At 55.1% G+C, this 14,373-nt stretch overlaps 1 protein-coding gene across 1 annotated transcript in view; it reads left to right on the top strand.

Annotated features, from left to right (window-relative positions):
• Positions 1-14,373, top strand: part of LOC137457518 (retinoic acid receptor RXR-alpha) — a 147,815-nt gene that overhangs the window by 112,396 nt on the left and 21,046 nt on the right. The window contains exons 4-5 of the mRNA XM_068169389.1: positions 657-836; positions 11,498-11,667. Of these exons, the coding sequence (XP_068025490.1) occupies positions 657-836; positions 11,498-11,667 (350 nt within the window). The remainder of the gene's footprint in view (positions 1-656; positions 837-11,497; positions 11,668-14,373) is intronic.

Raw genomic sequence — 14,373 nt, 5'->3', positions numbered from 1 at the left:
CTTGTGATGAGGTAGAGCAAAGAGTGGGGAGCTGGTAGCACTTGGGCCCCTCAGGGATCTGAAAGGTGCTTTCCCTCCCTTTCAGCTCATAGGGGTCCTGGGAATTCCTGTTGGTCTTAGTGATGAGGTAGAGCAAACAGGGATGAGCTCAGACCCTCAGTGAGCTGAAAGGCCCTTTCCAACCCCAAATGATTCTCTGATTCCATAACCCTCTGCCTCCATCCACCTCCCTTTCAGCTCATAGGGCTCCTGACAAGTCCTGATGATCTTAGTGATGAGGTAGAGCAAAGAGGGATGAGCTCAGACCCTCAGTGAGCTGAAAGGCCCTTTCCAAGCCCAAATGATTCTCTGATTCCATAACCCTCTGCCTCCATCCATCTCCTTTTCAGCTCAGAGGGCTCCTGGGAATTCCTGCTGGTCTTTGTGATGAGGTAGAGCAAAGAGGGATGAGCTCAGACCCTCAAGGATCTGAAAGGCCCTTTCCAGCCCCAAATGATTCTCTGGTTCCATAACCCTCTGCCTCCGTCCACCTCCCTTCCAGCTCGCAGAGCTCTGGGAAGTTCCTGCTGGTCTTTGTGCCGAGGTGGAGCAAAGCGTGGGGGAGCTGGCAGCAGTTGGGCAGGGGCAGTGAAGGCTTTCCCCCCTCCACCCTGCAGGTAAACACTACGGGGTGTACAGCTGCGAGGGCTGCAAAGGCTTCTTCAAGCGCACGGTGCGGAAGGACCTGACCTACACCTGCCGGGACAACAAGGACTGCCTGATCGACAAGCGCCAGCGCAACCGCTGCCAGTACTGCCGCTACCAGAAGTGTCTTGCCATGGGCATGAAGAGGGAAGGTAAGGCACAGGCAGCCTGCCCCAGCCTGCCCCTGGCTGCTCCGGAGCCCAGCCTTCGACACCCCGGCCGCGGCGCACCCGGCTGGGGAACGGCGGCCAGGCGGAGAGGGACCCAGGGGGGTGCTGGTTGGCTGTAGGCTGAATGTGAGCCAGCAGTGTGCCCAGCTGGCCGAGAAGGCCAAAGGCATCCTGGCCTGCACCTTAGGCTGGAGGTGAGGAGAAAGTTCTTCCCAGAAAGAGTTGTTTGCCGTTGGGATGTGCTGCCCGGGGAGGTGGTGGAGTCACCGACCCTGGAGGTGTTCAAGAGGGGATTGGATGTGGCACTTGGAGCCATGGTTTAGTTAGCCATGAGGTGTTGGGTGATAAGTTGGCCTTGATGATCTCTGAGGTCTTTTCCAACCTTATTGATCCTATGATTGTGGCCAGCAGGAGCAGGGAAGTCATTCTGCCCCTGTGCTCAGCACTGGTTAGGCTACACCTTGAGTCCTGTGTCCAGTTCTGGGCTCCTCAATTCAAGAAGGATGTTGAGATGCTGGAAGGTGTCCAGAGAAGGGCAACAAGGCTGGGGAGGGGTCTGGAGCACAGCCCTGTGAGGAAAGGCTGAGGGAGCTGGGGTTGCTTAGCCTGGAGAAGAGGAGGCTCAGGGGAGACCTTCTTGCTCTCTCCAACTCCCTGAAGGGAGGTTGTAGCCAGGTGGGGGTTGGTCTCTTCTCCCAGGCAGCCAGCACCAGAACAAGAGGACACAGTCTCAAGCCGTGCCAGGGGAGGTTTAGGCTGGAGGTGAGGAGAAAGTTCTTCCCAGCAAGAATAATTGGCCATTGGGATGTGCTGCCCAGGAAGGTGGTGGAGTCCCCATCCCTGGAGGTGTTCAAGAGGGGATTGGATGAGGCACTTGGAGCCATGGTTTAGTTGTCAGGAGGTTTTGGGTGACAGCTTGGACTTGATGATCTCTGAGGTCTTTTCCAACCTTATTGATTCTATGATCCCATTTCCTGTCACCTCCAGAGCCCTCCACCAGCAACTGGAGACCCCCTTTGCTTTCAGCCCCCTTCCAGCACCTCAGCCAGGGCCTGCAGGGAAGGCACCACCAGCAGTAATGCTCTTAAACTGTGCCATCAGGGTACCTGCTCCGTGCCAGCCGCCAGCTCTGATTGCCTGGGCAGCACCATTAAAATTAGAGGCCCATTAATTAATTTCCAAGTGGTGGTGGAGCTCCCCAGGGAGCATGTACAGTGTGAGGACTCTATTAATTCATCTTGATTAAGGTTAGCACAATGAATGCCAAATGAATTCATAACGATCAGCCAATTATTTCCAAGGGTGACAGATGGGATCTTTGTCACTCCAGAAGAGCTCTCAAGTGCTGCTTGCTGATCTTCTGATGCTGGCTCTGCGTGAGGACAGCTCTGGAGCAGGGCACAAAGCTGCTGCAGTGGCAGTCAGGAGGTGTTTGGGGTGTAATCCCCAGCTAGTCCCTCCCCAGGTCCCCACATGAAGGCTCTCCCTTGTTGCAAACCTCACAGCATCTCATGACAGGTTGGAGATGTCCATCTCATGGCAGGTAGGAGATGTTCATCTCATGGCAGGTTGGAGATGTCCATCTCATGGCAGGTTTGGAGATGTCCATCTCATGGCAGGTTGGAGATGTCCAACTCATGGCAAGTTAGGAGATGTCCATCTCATGACAGGTTGGAGATGTCCATCTCATGGCAGGTTGGAGATGTCCATCTCATGGCAGGTTGGAGATCTCCATCTCATGGCAAGTTAGGAGATGTCCATCTCATGACAGGTTGGAGATGTCCATCTCATGGCAGGTTTGGAGATGTCCAACTCATGGCAGGTTTGGAGATGTCCATCTCATGGCAGGTTGGAGAGGTCTTAGTGTTGTCCTAGACCTGGAAGTGAGGTTGGATCTCACTGAGCTTCCATTTTTGAGCAGCTCTGGAGTTCCCCATGTGTTACCCACCTGATCTGGCAAAGGAAGATCTCCTTCCCCTTGCATCCATCCCAGCTCACTGCTGCTGCCCATCCACACAGCCAGCCAGGAGCTTTGGCCTCGTCCTTACACCAGTCTGGCTGCTCTGGAGGAGGATTTGGGGCTCAGACCTGCTTTGCTAATTCTCTTTGCCTCAATACTCACAACCCAGCTGTGCCTTTTTATCCTCTAGTGTCAACTCTGTGCATCCTTTAAGTAGCACAGGCAAGGTAATGGGCCTCATTGCCCTAAAAAGTATCCTGCTCTGGAGACCTAATTTAAAGCTACATAAAGCCACAGCAGATTCCTGCTGGGGAAGGATCTCTCCTGTAGCCCACAAGTATTTGTATGTCATGGAAGTGCAGTGAAAGCCTCTAAGCTGGAGCTCTGGTGAGAGAGTCACTGTTAAAGGCATCCTGTGTGGTGCTGGGCAGTGCTGTGACCTGCAGAGTGCTGCTGGGAAGAAGGAGGATGAGAGCCACCTTCATACCCAGCCAGAAGGGTGAGAAGAAAGAGTCTCTGAGCTAGAAGGGTCAAAAGAAAGAGTCTCTGAACCAGGAAGGTCAACAGAAAGAGTCTCTGAACCAGGAGGGTCAACAGAAAGAGTCTCTGAGCCAGGAGGGTCAACAAAAAGAGTCCCTTACCTACTTAAGTTGATTTAGGGGAGTAGACTCAATGGCACTTCTTGGGCAGGTGATGGAGCTCTGGAAGGGTTTGATCCCATCCTGCCTGAGCAGGCTCTTCCATGCCTGACCAACCTCTTCCATGCCTGACCAACCTCTTCCATGCCTGACCAACCTCTTCCATGCCTGACCAATCTTTCTGAGGAAATTTCTTTACAGAAGCAGTGGTCAGGGATTGGAGCAGGCTGCCCAAGGAAGTGGTGGAGTCTTTAGGGCCATGGTTGAACTTGATGGTCTTAGAGGTGTTTAGGTTGCTGGTTGGCCTCAATGGTTGGCCTGAATGGTCTTAGGGGACTGCTTGCACCCACAAGCACAGCTCCCTCTGCTCGATCTGCTCCTCACTAGGGTCCAAGGTGTCTGTGCCCCAGCAGCTGGATGTTTGAGAGATTTCAGCTCAACATGAGGAGAAACTCCTTTACACTGAGGGTGCTGGAGCCCCGGAGCAGGCTGCCCAGAGAGGTTGTGGGGTCTCCTTCTCTGCAGACTTTCCAAACCCACCTGGGTGCACTCCTGTGCAGACTGCCCTGGGCGATGCTGCTTTTGGCAGGGGGCTTGGACCGGATGATCTCTGGAAGTCCCTTCCAGCCTCTGGTGTACTGTGAGAGTGTGGAAACTGCTCTTGGGGTTTGGGAGGCAGAGGTCTGATGGGAGCAAAGCCCCCAGGTTTGGGGGTGAAGGCAGCTGGCCCGCGGTGCTGTCCCCTGGGGTTAACCCCGGGGGGCGAAGGGGGGCCCGGCCCCGCAGCACGTCGCTGCTCGGTGCGGGGAGCGCTGCCGGCAGGCTGGGCGGATCGCACAGCGAGCAGGAAATTCCAGCAGGAGCCCTTTCTCATGCTCCCCACGGCCGCCCTTGGCCGGCTCGCAGGGAGCAGACGTTGGGAACGCAGCAGCCTGGCCCCGCTCCGGCTCCAGCCTCCCCGGCCCCCAGCGCTGCCTCCGGACGTCAGCGGTTCCAGCCTGGCTCCGGGGGACCTGCTCTGCTCTGTCCTGTGACAGGCACAACGAGCACAGGCTGGAACCCAGCAGGTTCCACTCCAACAGGAGGAGAAACTTCCTCGCTGTGAGGGTGCTGAGCCCTGGAGCAGGCTGCCCGGAGAGGCTGTGGAGTCTCCCTCTCTGGAGGCTCTCAGTCCCCATCTGGATGTGCTCCTGTGTGAGCTGTTCTGGCAGGGGGGTTGGACTCGATCTTCAGAGGTCCCTTCCAACCCCTACTGTTCTGTGATTCAGTGATACTTGGCTACCCAGTTTGTTAACAGGGCTACCAGGGGCTGCTGGAGCCTGCAGCCCAGGCATGCTGTGGAGCACTGTGTTGGATGCCAGCTGGGTCAAGTGGACATTGCTGCATCTCCAGCCATCTGGAGAACAAAAGGCTCTCCTCCCCCAGTGGCTGTGGCTTGGCCTGTGTAAGGTTTTGGGCTGACCCCCAAGCTCACTCCTAAATGCAGGAGCAGATATCACGTTGGAGGTGGCCTGGGTACAGCCTGGCTGCTGCTTGCCTCCATCAGCTGCACTGACAGGATCCAGAGTCGTGCTCTGAGCATCCAGGACCTCTCCTGGCTTGTTGCATGCCTGGTTTCTGACTCCAGGACTTCATTAATCCTCACAGCCTGAGATAGTACTTCCTCTTCCCCCTGTGTTTGTGGGGTGGTTTTCCCCTCTCACTTTCACTGCTTTTGTGAAACCCAGAGAGCCAGGGGCAGGGCATGGATGATGGATGGGTGGATGGATGGAATGGATGGATGGATGGATGGATGGATGGATGGGTGGATGGATGGATGGATGGATGGATGGGTGGATGGATGGATGGATGGAAGAGTGGATGCATGGATGGATGGATGGATGGATGGATGGATGGATGGGTGGATGGATGGATGGATGGATGGATGAGTGGATGTCACCCATGCTGTGGAGAGTCTGGCAGTCATGCCAGGCTTGTCCTGGCTTTGGAGAAGGAATCTAACCTGGGAGGGGTTTGTTTTGTAGAATCTCAGGGAGCAACTCTAGTCTGCACCTCAAAGACCTCCACATGTCTCCAGGTGGACCATGCTCAGATCCTGACTTAGTTCAGAGGGACTAAAGCTTCTCCTTGGTCTAACCCAGAGTGACCTAGAGCTCAGCTCCTGCAGGCATTGAGCTGTGCTTGAACCTCTTGCCATGGCTCTGCACCTCCAGAGCTGGAACTATCCTGGCTCCTGGAGCATTTCTTGGGACCAAGAGGAGTGAGAGGGTCCTGGGGAGGAAGAGCAGGAACTCAGGTGGATGTACAGGCAGGGAGGTGGCCATGCCCTGGTGAAGGGGCAGAGTTCAAGAGCAGGGTTATGTTTAGGAAGAGTTTTGGAATGGGAAATGTCCTGCAGCCTCATGAGCTTCTTTCTTGCATCCTTTTTTAAGTGCTGCTCTTCAAACCTGTTGCTGGGGTTTTGCTGCTTTGCTTTTAGGGATCCTCTTTAAGTTGAGGAAAAGGCTCTGCTTGATGATTTTCCCCTGGTCTTTTGGCAGTGCTGCTGTTTGCTTGTCCCTCACATGGTCTGCCCTTGGAGACTGAAGGGATCTGGTGACTTCTGTTGGCTTTTTTTCCCTTTCCAGATCTGTTCCCCATGTGCACTGACTGCTTGCAAAGATTTCCATCCTCCTGTTATCCCTCTGAAGTTATTCACCCCCCTCATTGTGGTGGTATTTGGCCACCAAAAGCAATACTGAGCTGAAAATGCTGGAGGAAAGCACCATTTATTTCTTGTGGCTCAAGTTTGGAGGTTGTTTGGAGCTGAATTTGGGGGGGGATGGAGGTGTGGGGGGGAAAGGACACCCACAAAACCCAAGCAGAAGAAACTTTCTGCCTTGGTTTCCTCAGCTCTTGTGGCATCTTTGGTGTAGTAAGCAGGGACCTCAGGAATAAGCACTTGGAGATGCTGATGGTGTTACAAGGTGAAGATGTAGCTTCCTGAGAAGGCCACAGACCAATAAATTTCACTGCTGGAGGAGCAGAAATCCCCAGGAGCTCCCCACCCAGCACATCTTAAAGTAGCCACCCACCTGTGGGCTTGGAGAAGACTGAGCAAGTTTGGGTCTTGGAGGCCACCAGAGCCTTGGGGGTCTGCAGGAGGAGGGTGGTGTGGCCAAGCATTGCAGGGACACATCCCCCACAGCCCTGCAGGTTGGGAGAGGGCAGTAATGTCCTCCAAGTCCTCCCAGAGCCTCAACACCAACTTGCTCTCCTCCAGCAGCTGGGGAGTTCATTCCTCCACCCTGGTTGGTTTGGGCATCTGACCGAGGCTGGTTGCTCACTTTTCAGTGGGCTCAGGCCTGCATGTGTGGCCCTCAGATGCTGCACCACCAGCAAAGGCAAGGTGTCCAGTGCTGATGTGCACACCAGCAGGGCATGGAGCTGACATTCCTGCACATCATTGCCTTGGACCTGGGCAGCTAAGCCTCATCTGCAACCCACAGCACAAGACACTTTGGCTCTTCAAGACAGAAGAGGTCACTGAGAACTGGTCTTGACAATGTGGGGCTCCATCCCTTGCTGTGCTGTGGCCCTGGGGAGTTGCAGATGGGCTGGAGAAGCTTGAGATGCAACATGACAGCCAGCAGCCTCAGGCAAGTGCAGGCCAAATCAAGCAGAATAACACAAGAGCTTCTTCATCAGGTGCCATGGAAAACACAGGCTCCTGTCCTTGGCTCGGCTGAGACATCGCTGAAGGAGGTGGGGCTGCCTCTCAGAGCTCTGTGACTACAACATCTCTTCTTTCCTTCCCCCCCCCCCCCACCTCCCTCCTCAAGTGGATTTGCAAGCTTTAAAATGTTTCCCTTCTGTGAAGAAAATCAGAGCAGGAAACCTCTGGGCCATACAAGTCTCCTTGAAAGAAACCAGAAGCTGTGGCCCAGCCACCAGCACGGAGCAGGGCACAGGGGAGATCGTCTCTGCCTGGCGTCTCCACAGCTTGGGGCTGCTCTGCCTGGCAGGAGAATGCTTTCTGGGTTGCAGCAAGCAAAATGCCTGGCTCACCTCCTGCATCTGAGGTGACCCAAATGCTGTGCCACCCTCAGGACCAGGAGAAAAATCAGTGCTGGTGGGGACAGCATGGTCCAAAGAGTGGCTTGAATCCAGCGCCTGCAGTCTGCGTGGTGAGGTGGAACAGGACAAGGACATGGGCTTCTCTTCATGGTTTGTCCAGATGAACCCATCTGCTGAGGCACTAATTGAGTCTGATTGAGTCATGCTGGCCCTTCCAGAGCCCTTGCCAGCCCTTCTTTCCTCCTGGTGAGCAGCAGTGGGGATGTCCTCTCCAGCTCTTCACCTCCTTATCACCATCTTACTGCAGTGAGGTCAAGAGCCCACATCTGAGCTTTGGAAAGGTCCTCAGAGGTCATGCTGTCAAGAGCCTTGTTGTCACAGGCACTGTGCAGTTTCATCCTCTTCCAGAGGTCCCCTTGAACAGAAGCTGGATGGTTTCTCACCCATCCACCCAGCAGAAGAGCAGCAGTGCAGAGAAGGGCAAGAGAAAGGAGCCAGCAGCAGACCAGGCCCCCTGATTTGGAGCCATGGAACCAATTGCTCTGCTGTGTCCTTCCCTGTGTAAGACAGGAGGGAGAAGCACCTTGTGGCCTCTCTAGAAGGGAGCCAACAGCAGATCAGGCTCCCTGATTTGGAACCATGGAACCAATTGCTCTGCTGTGAAGCACCTTGTGGCCTCTCTAAAAGGGAGCCAGCAGCAGACCAGTTGGAACCATGGAACCAATTGCTCTGCTGTGTCCTTCCCTGGTATTTTTGGTCACCTCCACTATGGCTTATTTGACTGATCCCCCAGTGGGAGTGGGGAGTGGAGTCCCCACTGTCTTCCAGACAGCTGGCCTGCAGAGCTTGCAGAAGGAGCTAGAGAGCTGCACAGTTTCCCTATGTTCCATGAGCAGGTGGTTGGAGCTCTCCTCAGCCTCTTGGATCCCCACAAGTCCATGGGACCGGATGGGATCCATCCTAGGGTGTTGAGAGAGCTGGCAGATGAGCTGGCCAAGCCACTCTCTATCATTTTTCATCAGTCCTGGCTCACTGGAGAGGTCCCAGAGGACTGGAAGCTGGCCAACATTGTGCCCATCCACAAGAAGGGCCAGTTGGATGAGCCAGGGAATTCCAGGCCTGTCAGCCTGACCTCAGTGCCAGGCAAGATCATTGAACAGGTCATCTTGAGTGCAATCACACAGCACTTACAGGATGGCCAAGGGATCAGGCCCAGCCAGGGACAGAAGACATTCTGTCCTGCTAGTGAAAATTGAGGCAAAGAAGGTGTTAAGTACCTCGGCCTTTTCCTCATCCTTTGATACAATGCTTCCCTCCATGTCCACCAAGGAGTGGAGGTTGTCCTTGCCCTTCCTCTTGCTCCAACCCTTGCTCCTCCTTTCCTTCTCACTACCCTACCTGCTCTTTTCTCCTGGAAGCAAGAAACAGTCCCCATTCTGTTCTGAAATGGCCACGTGGCCCTCAGCATCTCCACTAAGAAGAAGCATCAGCTTGTCAGGTCTGGGCACATCCTGATGGCAGCAAACTACAGACATCTACCACTGGGCTTCTGGCAGTGGAGGTCAGAGGCCTGGAGGACTCTGCTAAGAAGCTCTTAGAGCCTTTTGCCTGCCTGTTGCACCACAGAAGTCCTCTCAGTTCTGCTGAGCTTCTGAAGCACAGCCTGCAAGTTTGACTGCATCTGCAGGGAGGTCCAAGCCTTGGAAGCCACCAGAGTACAGGGGTCCTGAATGCCAGCTGCAAATCCTTCTGCCACTGGGGACAGCTTGCCACCCCTGGAGCTGAATCTGAAACTAAGGAAGTGGAAACAACAGATGTGGAATGAATTCAACCCCTGGGTCCTGAGGAGGGGCTTTGGGGGTGGCACACCTGGGAGAAGGAGGTGACAGCAAGGTGACCATCAGAGGGATGGTCATAGGTGCACTGCCAACTGTGCCCCAGGGCCAGGCACAGAGCTGTGGCAGGAGCAAACCAGTTCCTCACATGAGGAATGAAGCTGTTCCCACTTCATTCCTTGAGCTGCCCTTAGGGAGGGAAAACAGCACCCACAAGTGAGTCAACACCTAGAGGAGCTCCTGCCCTGCAGGCATCCATGAGAGATGCATCCGACAGGAACAGGTCAGGTTCACAAAGACCTGGGAAGCTGGGGGCCTGTGAGCAGGCAGCAGCACAGCTTCAGGGAGTGAGCTTCCCACTGAGGCACACCTTGGTGAGGAGCTGGGCAGGAAGCAGCTGCTGAAGGGGAAGGAAGGATGATGATGTCCCTGAGCTCTGCCCTGGGAAACAGTCACTGCTCCTGGGAAAACCCAGAGAGCCAGGGGCAGGGCATGGGTGGATGGGTGGGTGGATGGATGGATGGATGGATGGATGGATGGATGGATGGATGGATGGGTGAATGGATGGATGGGTGAATGGATGGGTGGATGGAAGGATGGATGGATGGATGGATGGATGGATGGATGGATGGATGGATGGATGGATGGGTGAATGGATGGGTGGATGGAAGGATGGATGGATGGATGGATGGGTGGATGGATGGATGGGTGGGTGGATGGATGGATGGATGGATGGGTGGGTGGGTGGATGGTTGGATGGTTGGATGGTGCTGAGGGAGCTGGGGGTGTTAGTCTGGCGGGGAGGAGGCTGTGGGAAGACCTCACTGCTCTCTGCAGCTCCCTGAAAGGAGGCTGGAGTGAGCTGAGAGTTGGTCTCTTCTCCCGAGTCTCAGGTGATAGAGGAGAGGAAATGACCTGAGATTGTGCCAGGGCAGGGTTAGGTTGGACATGAGGAAGAATTTCTTTGCTGCAAGAGTGGTCAGGGATTGGCACAGGCTGCCCAGGGAGGTGGTGGAGTCCCCATCCCTGGAGGTGTTCCAGAAACCTGTGACATGGCCCTTGGGGATGTGGTTTAGTGGTGGTGGCTTAGCAGCAGTGGTGGAATTGTGAGTGGTTGGCCTTGATGATCTCAAAGGTCCCTTCCAGCCTCAACATTTCCATGGTTCTAGCTCCTGTTGCTTGGGCTGTCCTGAACCAGCCTGGGCTGAAACCTCCTGTGGGAAGCAGTGGTGTGTGGAAAAGTGTGTGATTTTAGGGTATGGCTGAGAAAGGCAGGGGTGTAACTGTCTGCACAAAGCTGCTCCCCAGGTGTGGAGGAAGCCTGCTGCTGGTTTCAAAGGAGGATCTTTCATAGCACTATTAGCATCTAACAGGTGCTTTTCATCTGGGGAGCTCTCAGACATTAACTCATCAGCATGTGACATGCTCCTGGCTAGGTTCCTCCTGCCACACAGGCTTTGGGACAGGTCTCTCCTGTCTGTTTAGGAGTTGCCCAGAGACAAAGACAAGGCTGGTGGTTTGCATAGAGTGGCTGCAGGCACATCCCTGCCCCAGCTCCTGTCCCACGCTGCCACCGTTCTGCCCTGCAGCCTCCCTCCAGCCATCAGCATCGCTGCTGGAGCAGGGCAGCAGATGACCAGATGACCTCCATGGAAATTCAGCATTAAAGAGTCCCCAGGAGATGGCTGAACTTTGGACTTGGTGCTTGTAAAGTGACCAAGCTCTCTCTCCTTTGTGCTGTTGCTTCACCCATCCATTTCCTTCTGCCCTGCTGTTGCCTCCTTTGCTTTTCATCGTTTGTCTTTCACCTTTTGGTTTCCAGGACCAAAGGGGAATTTCCCAGCAGAGGTCAGGTCTGAGTGGGAGCCTCCCTTGCCCTGCTCCCACAGGAGCACACATGGAGCAGCTCTCCCAGGCCAGGGCTTCTCAGTGGCTTCCCCAAACCTTCTTGGACTGTCCAAGCTCAAGGCCCCCAGACCGTAGCGCTGGAAAGGTCAGGTTGGAGGATAAGACACCAGCTGTGACCCCAGAGGTCTGAGGATGCTTTAAGGCTTTCATGACTCACCCCCATGGAGCAGCAGGGGCCCAGCTCAGCCTGTGACACGGTGGCCAGGAGCCCTGGGGTCACACTGTGCCTTCTCTGTCCACTTCCAGCTGTCCAAGAGGAGAGGCAGAGGGGAAAGGACCGCAACGAGAACGAGGTGGAGTCCACAAGTAGTGCCAACGAGGACATGCCTGTGGAGAAGATCTTGGAAGCTGAGCTTGCAGTGGAGCCAAAGACAGAGACATACATTGAAGCAAACATGGGCTTGACGCCGAGCTCGGTAAGGGACCCTGGCCCCAACCCCCTCCTGGGCACCCTGGGGCAGAGGGGATGGCTCTGGGGATGGCAGCCTTGACCTGGCACGAATACAGCACTGAGCCTAGGACAGAGAGGGCTTCATCTAGTGTGAGGGGTCCCTGCCCATGGCAGGGGGGTTGGAACTGGATGAGCCTTGAAGTCATAGAATCACAGAACTGTTAGGGTTGGAAGGGAGCTCAAGGCTCAGCCAGTTCCAACCCCCCTGCCATGGCCAGGGACACCTCACACCACAGCAGGTTGCTCACAGCCACATCCAGCCTGGCTGCAAACACCTCCAGGCAGGAGGCTGCCACCACCTCCCTGGGCAACCTGTGCCAGACTCTCACCACCCTCATGGGGAACAACTTCTTCCTAACATCCAAGCTGAATCTATCCATCTCTAGTTTTGCTCCATCCCCCCCAGTCCTATCCCTCCCTGACACCCTTGAAAGTCCCTCCCCAGCTTTCTTGGAGCCCACTTCAGATCCTGGAAGGCCACAATTGGGTCTTCTCTCTTCTCCAGCCTGCACAACCCCAACTCCCTCAGCCTGTCCTCAGAGCAGAGCAGCTCCAGCCCTCTGCTCCTCCTCATGGCCCTTCTCTGGACACCTTCCAGCACCTCCAGACCCATCCTATAACAGGGGTCCCTTCCAACCCTAACAATTCTCTGACTGTATGATTCATAGAATCACAGAGTGGGCTGGGCTGGAAGGGACCTCCAAAGGTCATCCAGGCCAACCTGCTCTGCAGCTGTCTTATGGGAAAAGAGGAGAGCTCAGGAGTGCAACTTGTGCTGCAGCCACCTTGTGGGAGCTCAGCTGAAGGCACAGGGGCTGTGGTTTTACACTAGGGCAGGGCAGGTTTAGGTTGGACATTAGGAAATAGCTCTTCACTGTGAGGGTGGTGAGGCACTGGCACAGGTTGCCCAGGGAAGTTGTGGACACCTCATCCCTGCAAGTGTTCACAACCAGGCTGGATGAGGCTTTGAGCAAGCTGGGCTAGTGGGAGGTGTCCCTGCCCATGGCCAGGGGGGTTGGAGCTAGGTGCTCTTGAAGGTGCCCTCCAACTCAAGCCATGCTGTGATTCTGTGTAGAACAAAGCTCTCTGCCCTTGCTCCTCCACCAGCACTGCTGCTTTGCTGACTCACAGCCCTAGGGAAGGAGCAGATAGTGTGAGGTGGAATTTGAAAGGCTCCCAGAGATTTCTCTTGCAGTTAAGAGAAGATACCCAGCTCTGAGGAGCTCAGAGTCCAACCAAGCCAGTAAACAGCCTTGTGTGGCTGAAGTGCAGAGAGATAAGAGCTGTAAAATGTGGGTGTGACTTTTCAGATGCAGAATGATGCAGCTGCTTGGCTCCAGGAAGAGAACACCTGGAGGAGTTTGCTGAGAAGTTTGCTTCCAAGTTCCTTTCCCATTTTAAGCCATGAGGGTGGTGAGAAGCTGGCCCAGCTTGCCCAGAGAGGTGGTGGATGCCCCATTCACACATTGCATTGGGTTGGAAGGGACCCTGCAAGGTCATCTTGTCCAATCCCCCTGCACTCAGCAGGGGACATCTCCAACTAGATCAAGCTGCCCAGAGCCACATCAAGTCTGATCTTGAATGTCTCCAGGGCCAGGGCCTCAACCACATCCCTGGGCAACCTCTTCCAGTATTTCACCACCCTCCCAAGGTCCAGCCTAAATCTACCTCAGTTGCCCCTCACCCTGAAACCATTCCAGGCCAGGTTGTTTGGGGCTCTGAGCAACCTAATGTAGTTGAAGATGTCCCTGCTTTAGCAGTGGAGTCCACAGCCTCCCTGGGCAACCTCTCCCAGTGTCTCAGCACCCTCCCTGCAAAGAACATCCTGCAGCTCTCCAGCAGCGCTTGGTGCAGGGACACAAAGGCAAGGACCCAACAGAGCAGGCTAATAGGAAGCAGCTTGGTTTGTACCTGGTGTCTATTAGGGCCTGCATTTGTCTGCCCTTCCATCACAGGGCTCTCTGGGGAGGGCTGGGAGGAGGGCTGGGAGGAGGGCTGGGAGGAGGGCTGGGAGGAGGGCAGCTCCTCTGTCTTCCCTCTCCTCCCCCGGTGGCCTCGTCGGGGCGAGCTGCTGATCTCGTCCATCTGCTAAACCTGCTACCGATGTCACCTCATCCACAGGAGCTGCTTGACAATAATGGGGCATTTCAACGAGCCTCCTGCTTCTATTTAGATGCAACACACATCCCAGTTCACAGTAATGCACGCTGAATTATGCAGGAACCAGCTTTCAATTTGCTCGGAGAGGCTGAGGAGATGCAGTGCCAGACGAAGCCATTTATTTCAGCTCGCTCTCTGGGGTTTGTTTCCCACTCAGCACAATGCTGGCTGCAGCTCCCCTCAAGTATTTTTAATCCTGGATCAGACGTCAGAGTCTCTCCCCAGCCCCTTGCTACCCACAGAATCCCTCAATTCCAGCGTGCTGAGGGTTGGAAGGGCCTCTGGGTGTCATCCACTCCCAAGCAGGATCGCCTAGGGCAGGCCAGGCAGGGACGTGTCCAGGTGGGTTTTGAAAGTCTCCTAAGGAGACTCCACAGCTTCTCCTTGGCAGTCCTTGCACAGTAAGATCATAGAGTCACAGAACTGTCAGGGTTGGAAGGGACCTCAAGGCTCAGCCAGTTCTAACCCCCCTGCTAAGGGCAGGGACACCTCACACAAGATCAGGTTGCTC

This window comes from Melanerpes formicivorus, unplaced genomic scaffold (assembly GCF_026170545.1).
Source record: "Melanerpes formicivorus ecotype bairdi unplaced genomic scaffold, bMelFor1.0.p_v2 SCAF_181, whole genome shotgun sequence".
NCBI classification, from domain to species: Eukaryota; Metazoa; Chordata; class Aves; order Piciformes; family Picidae; genus Melanerpes; species Melanerpes formicivorus.
Note: the sequence above shows the minus strand (reverse complement) of the source record. Positions and strands in the feature narration are given on the sequence as shown.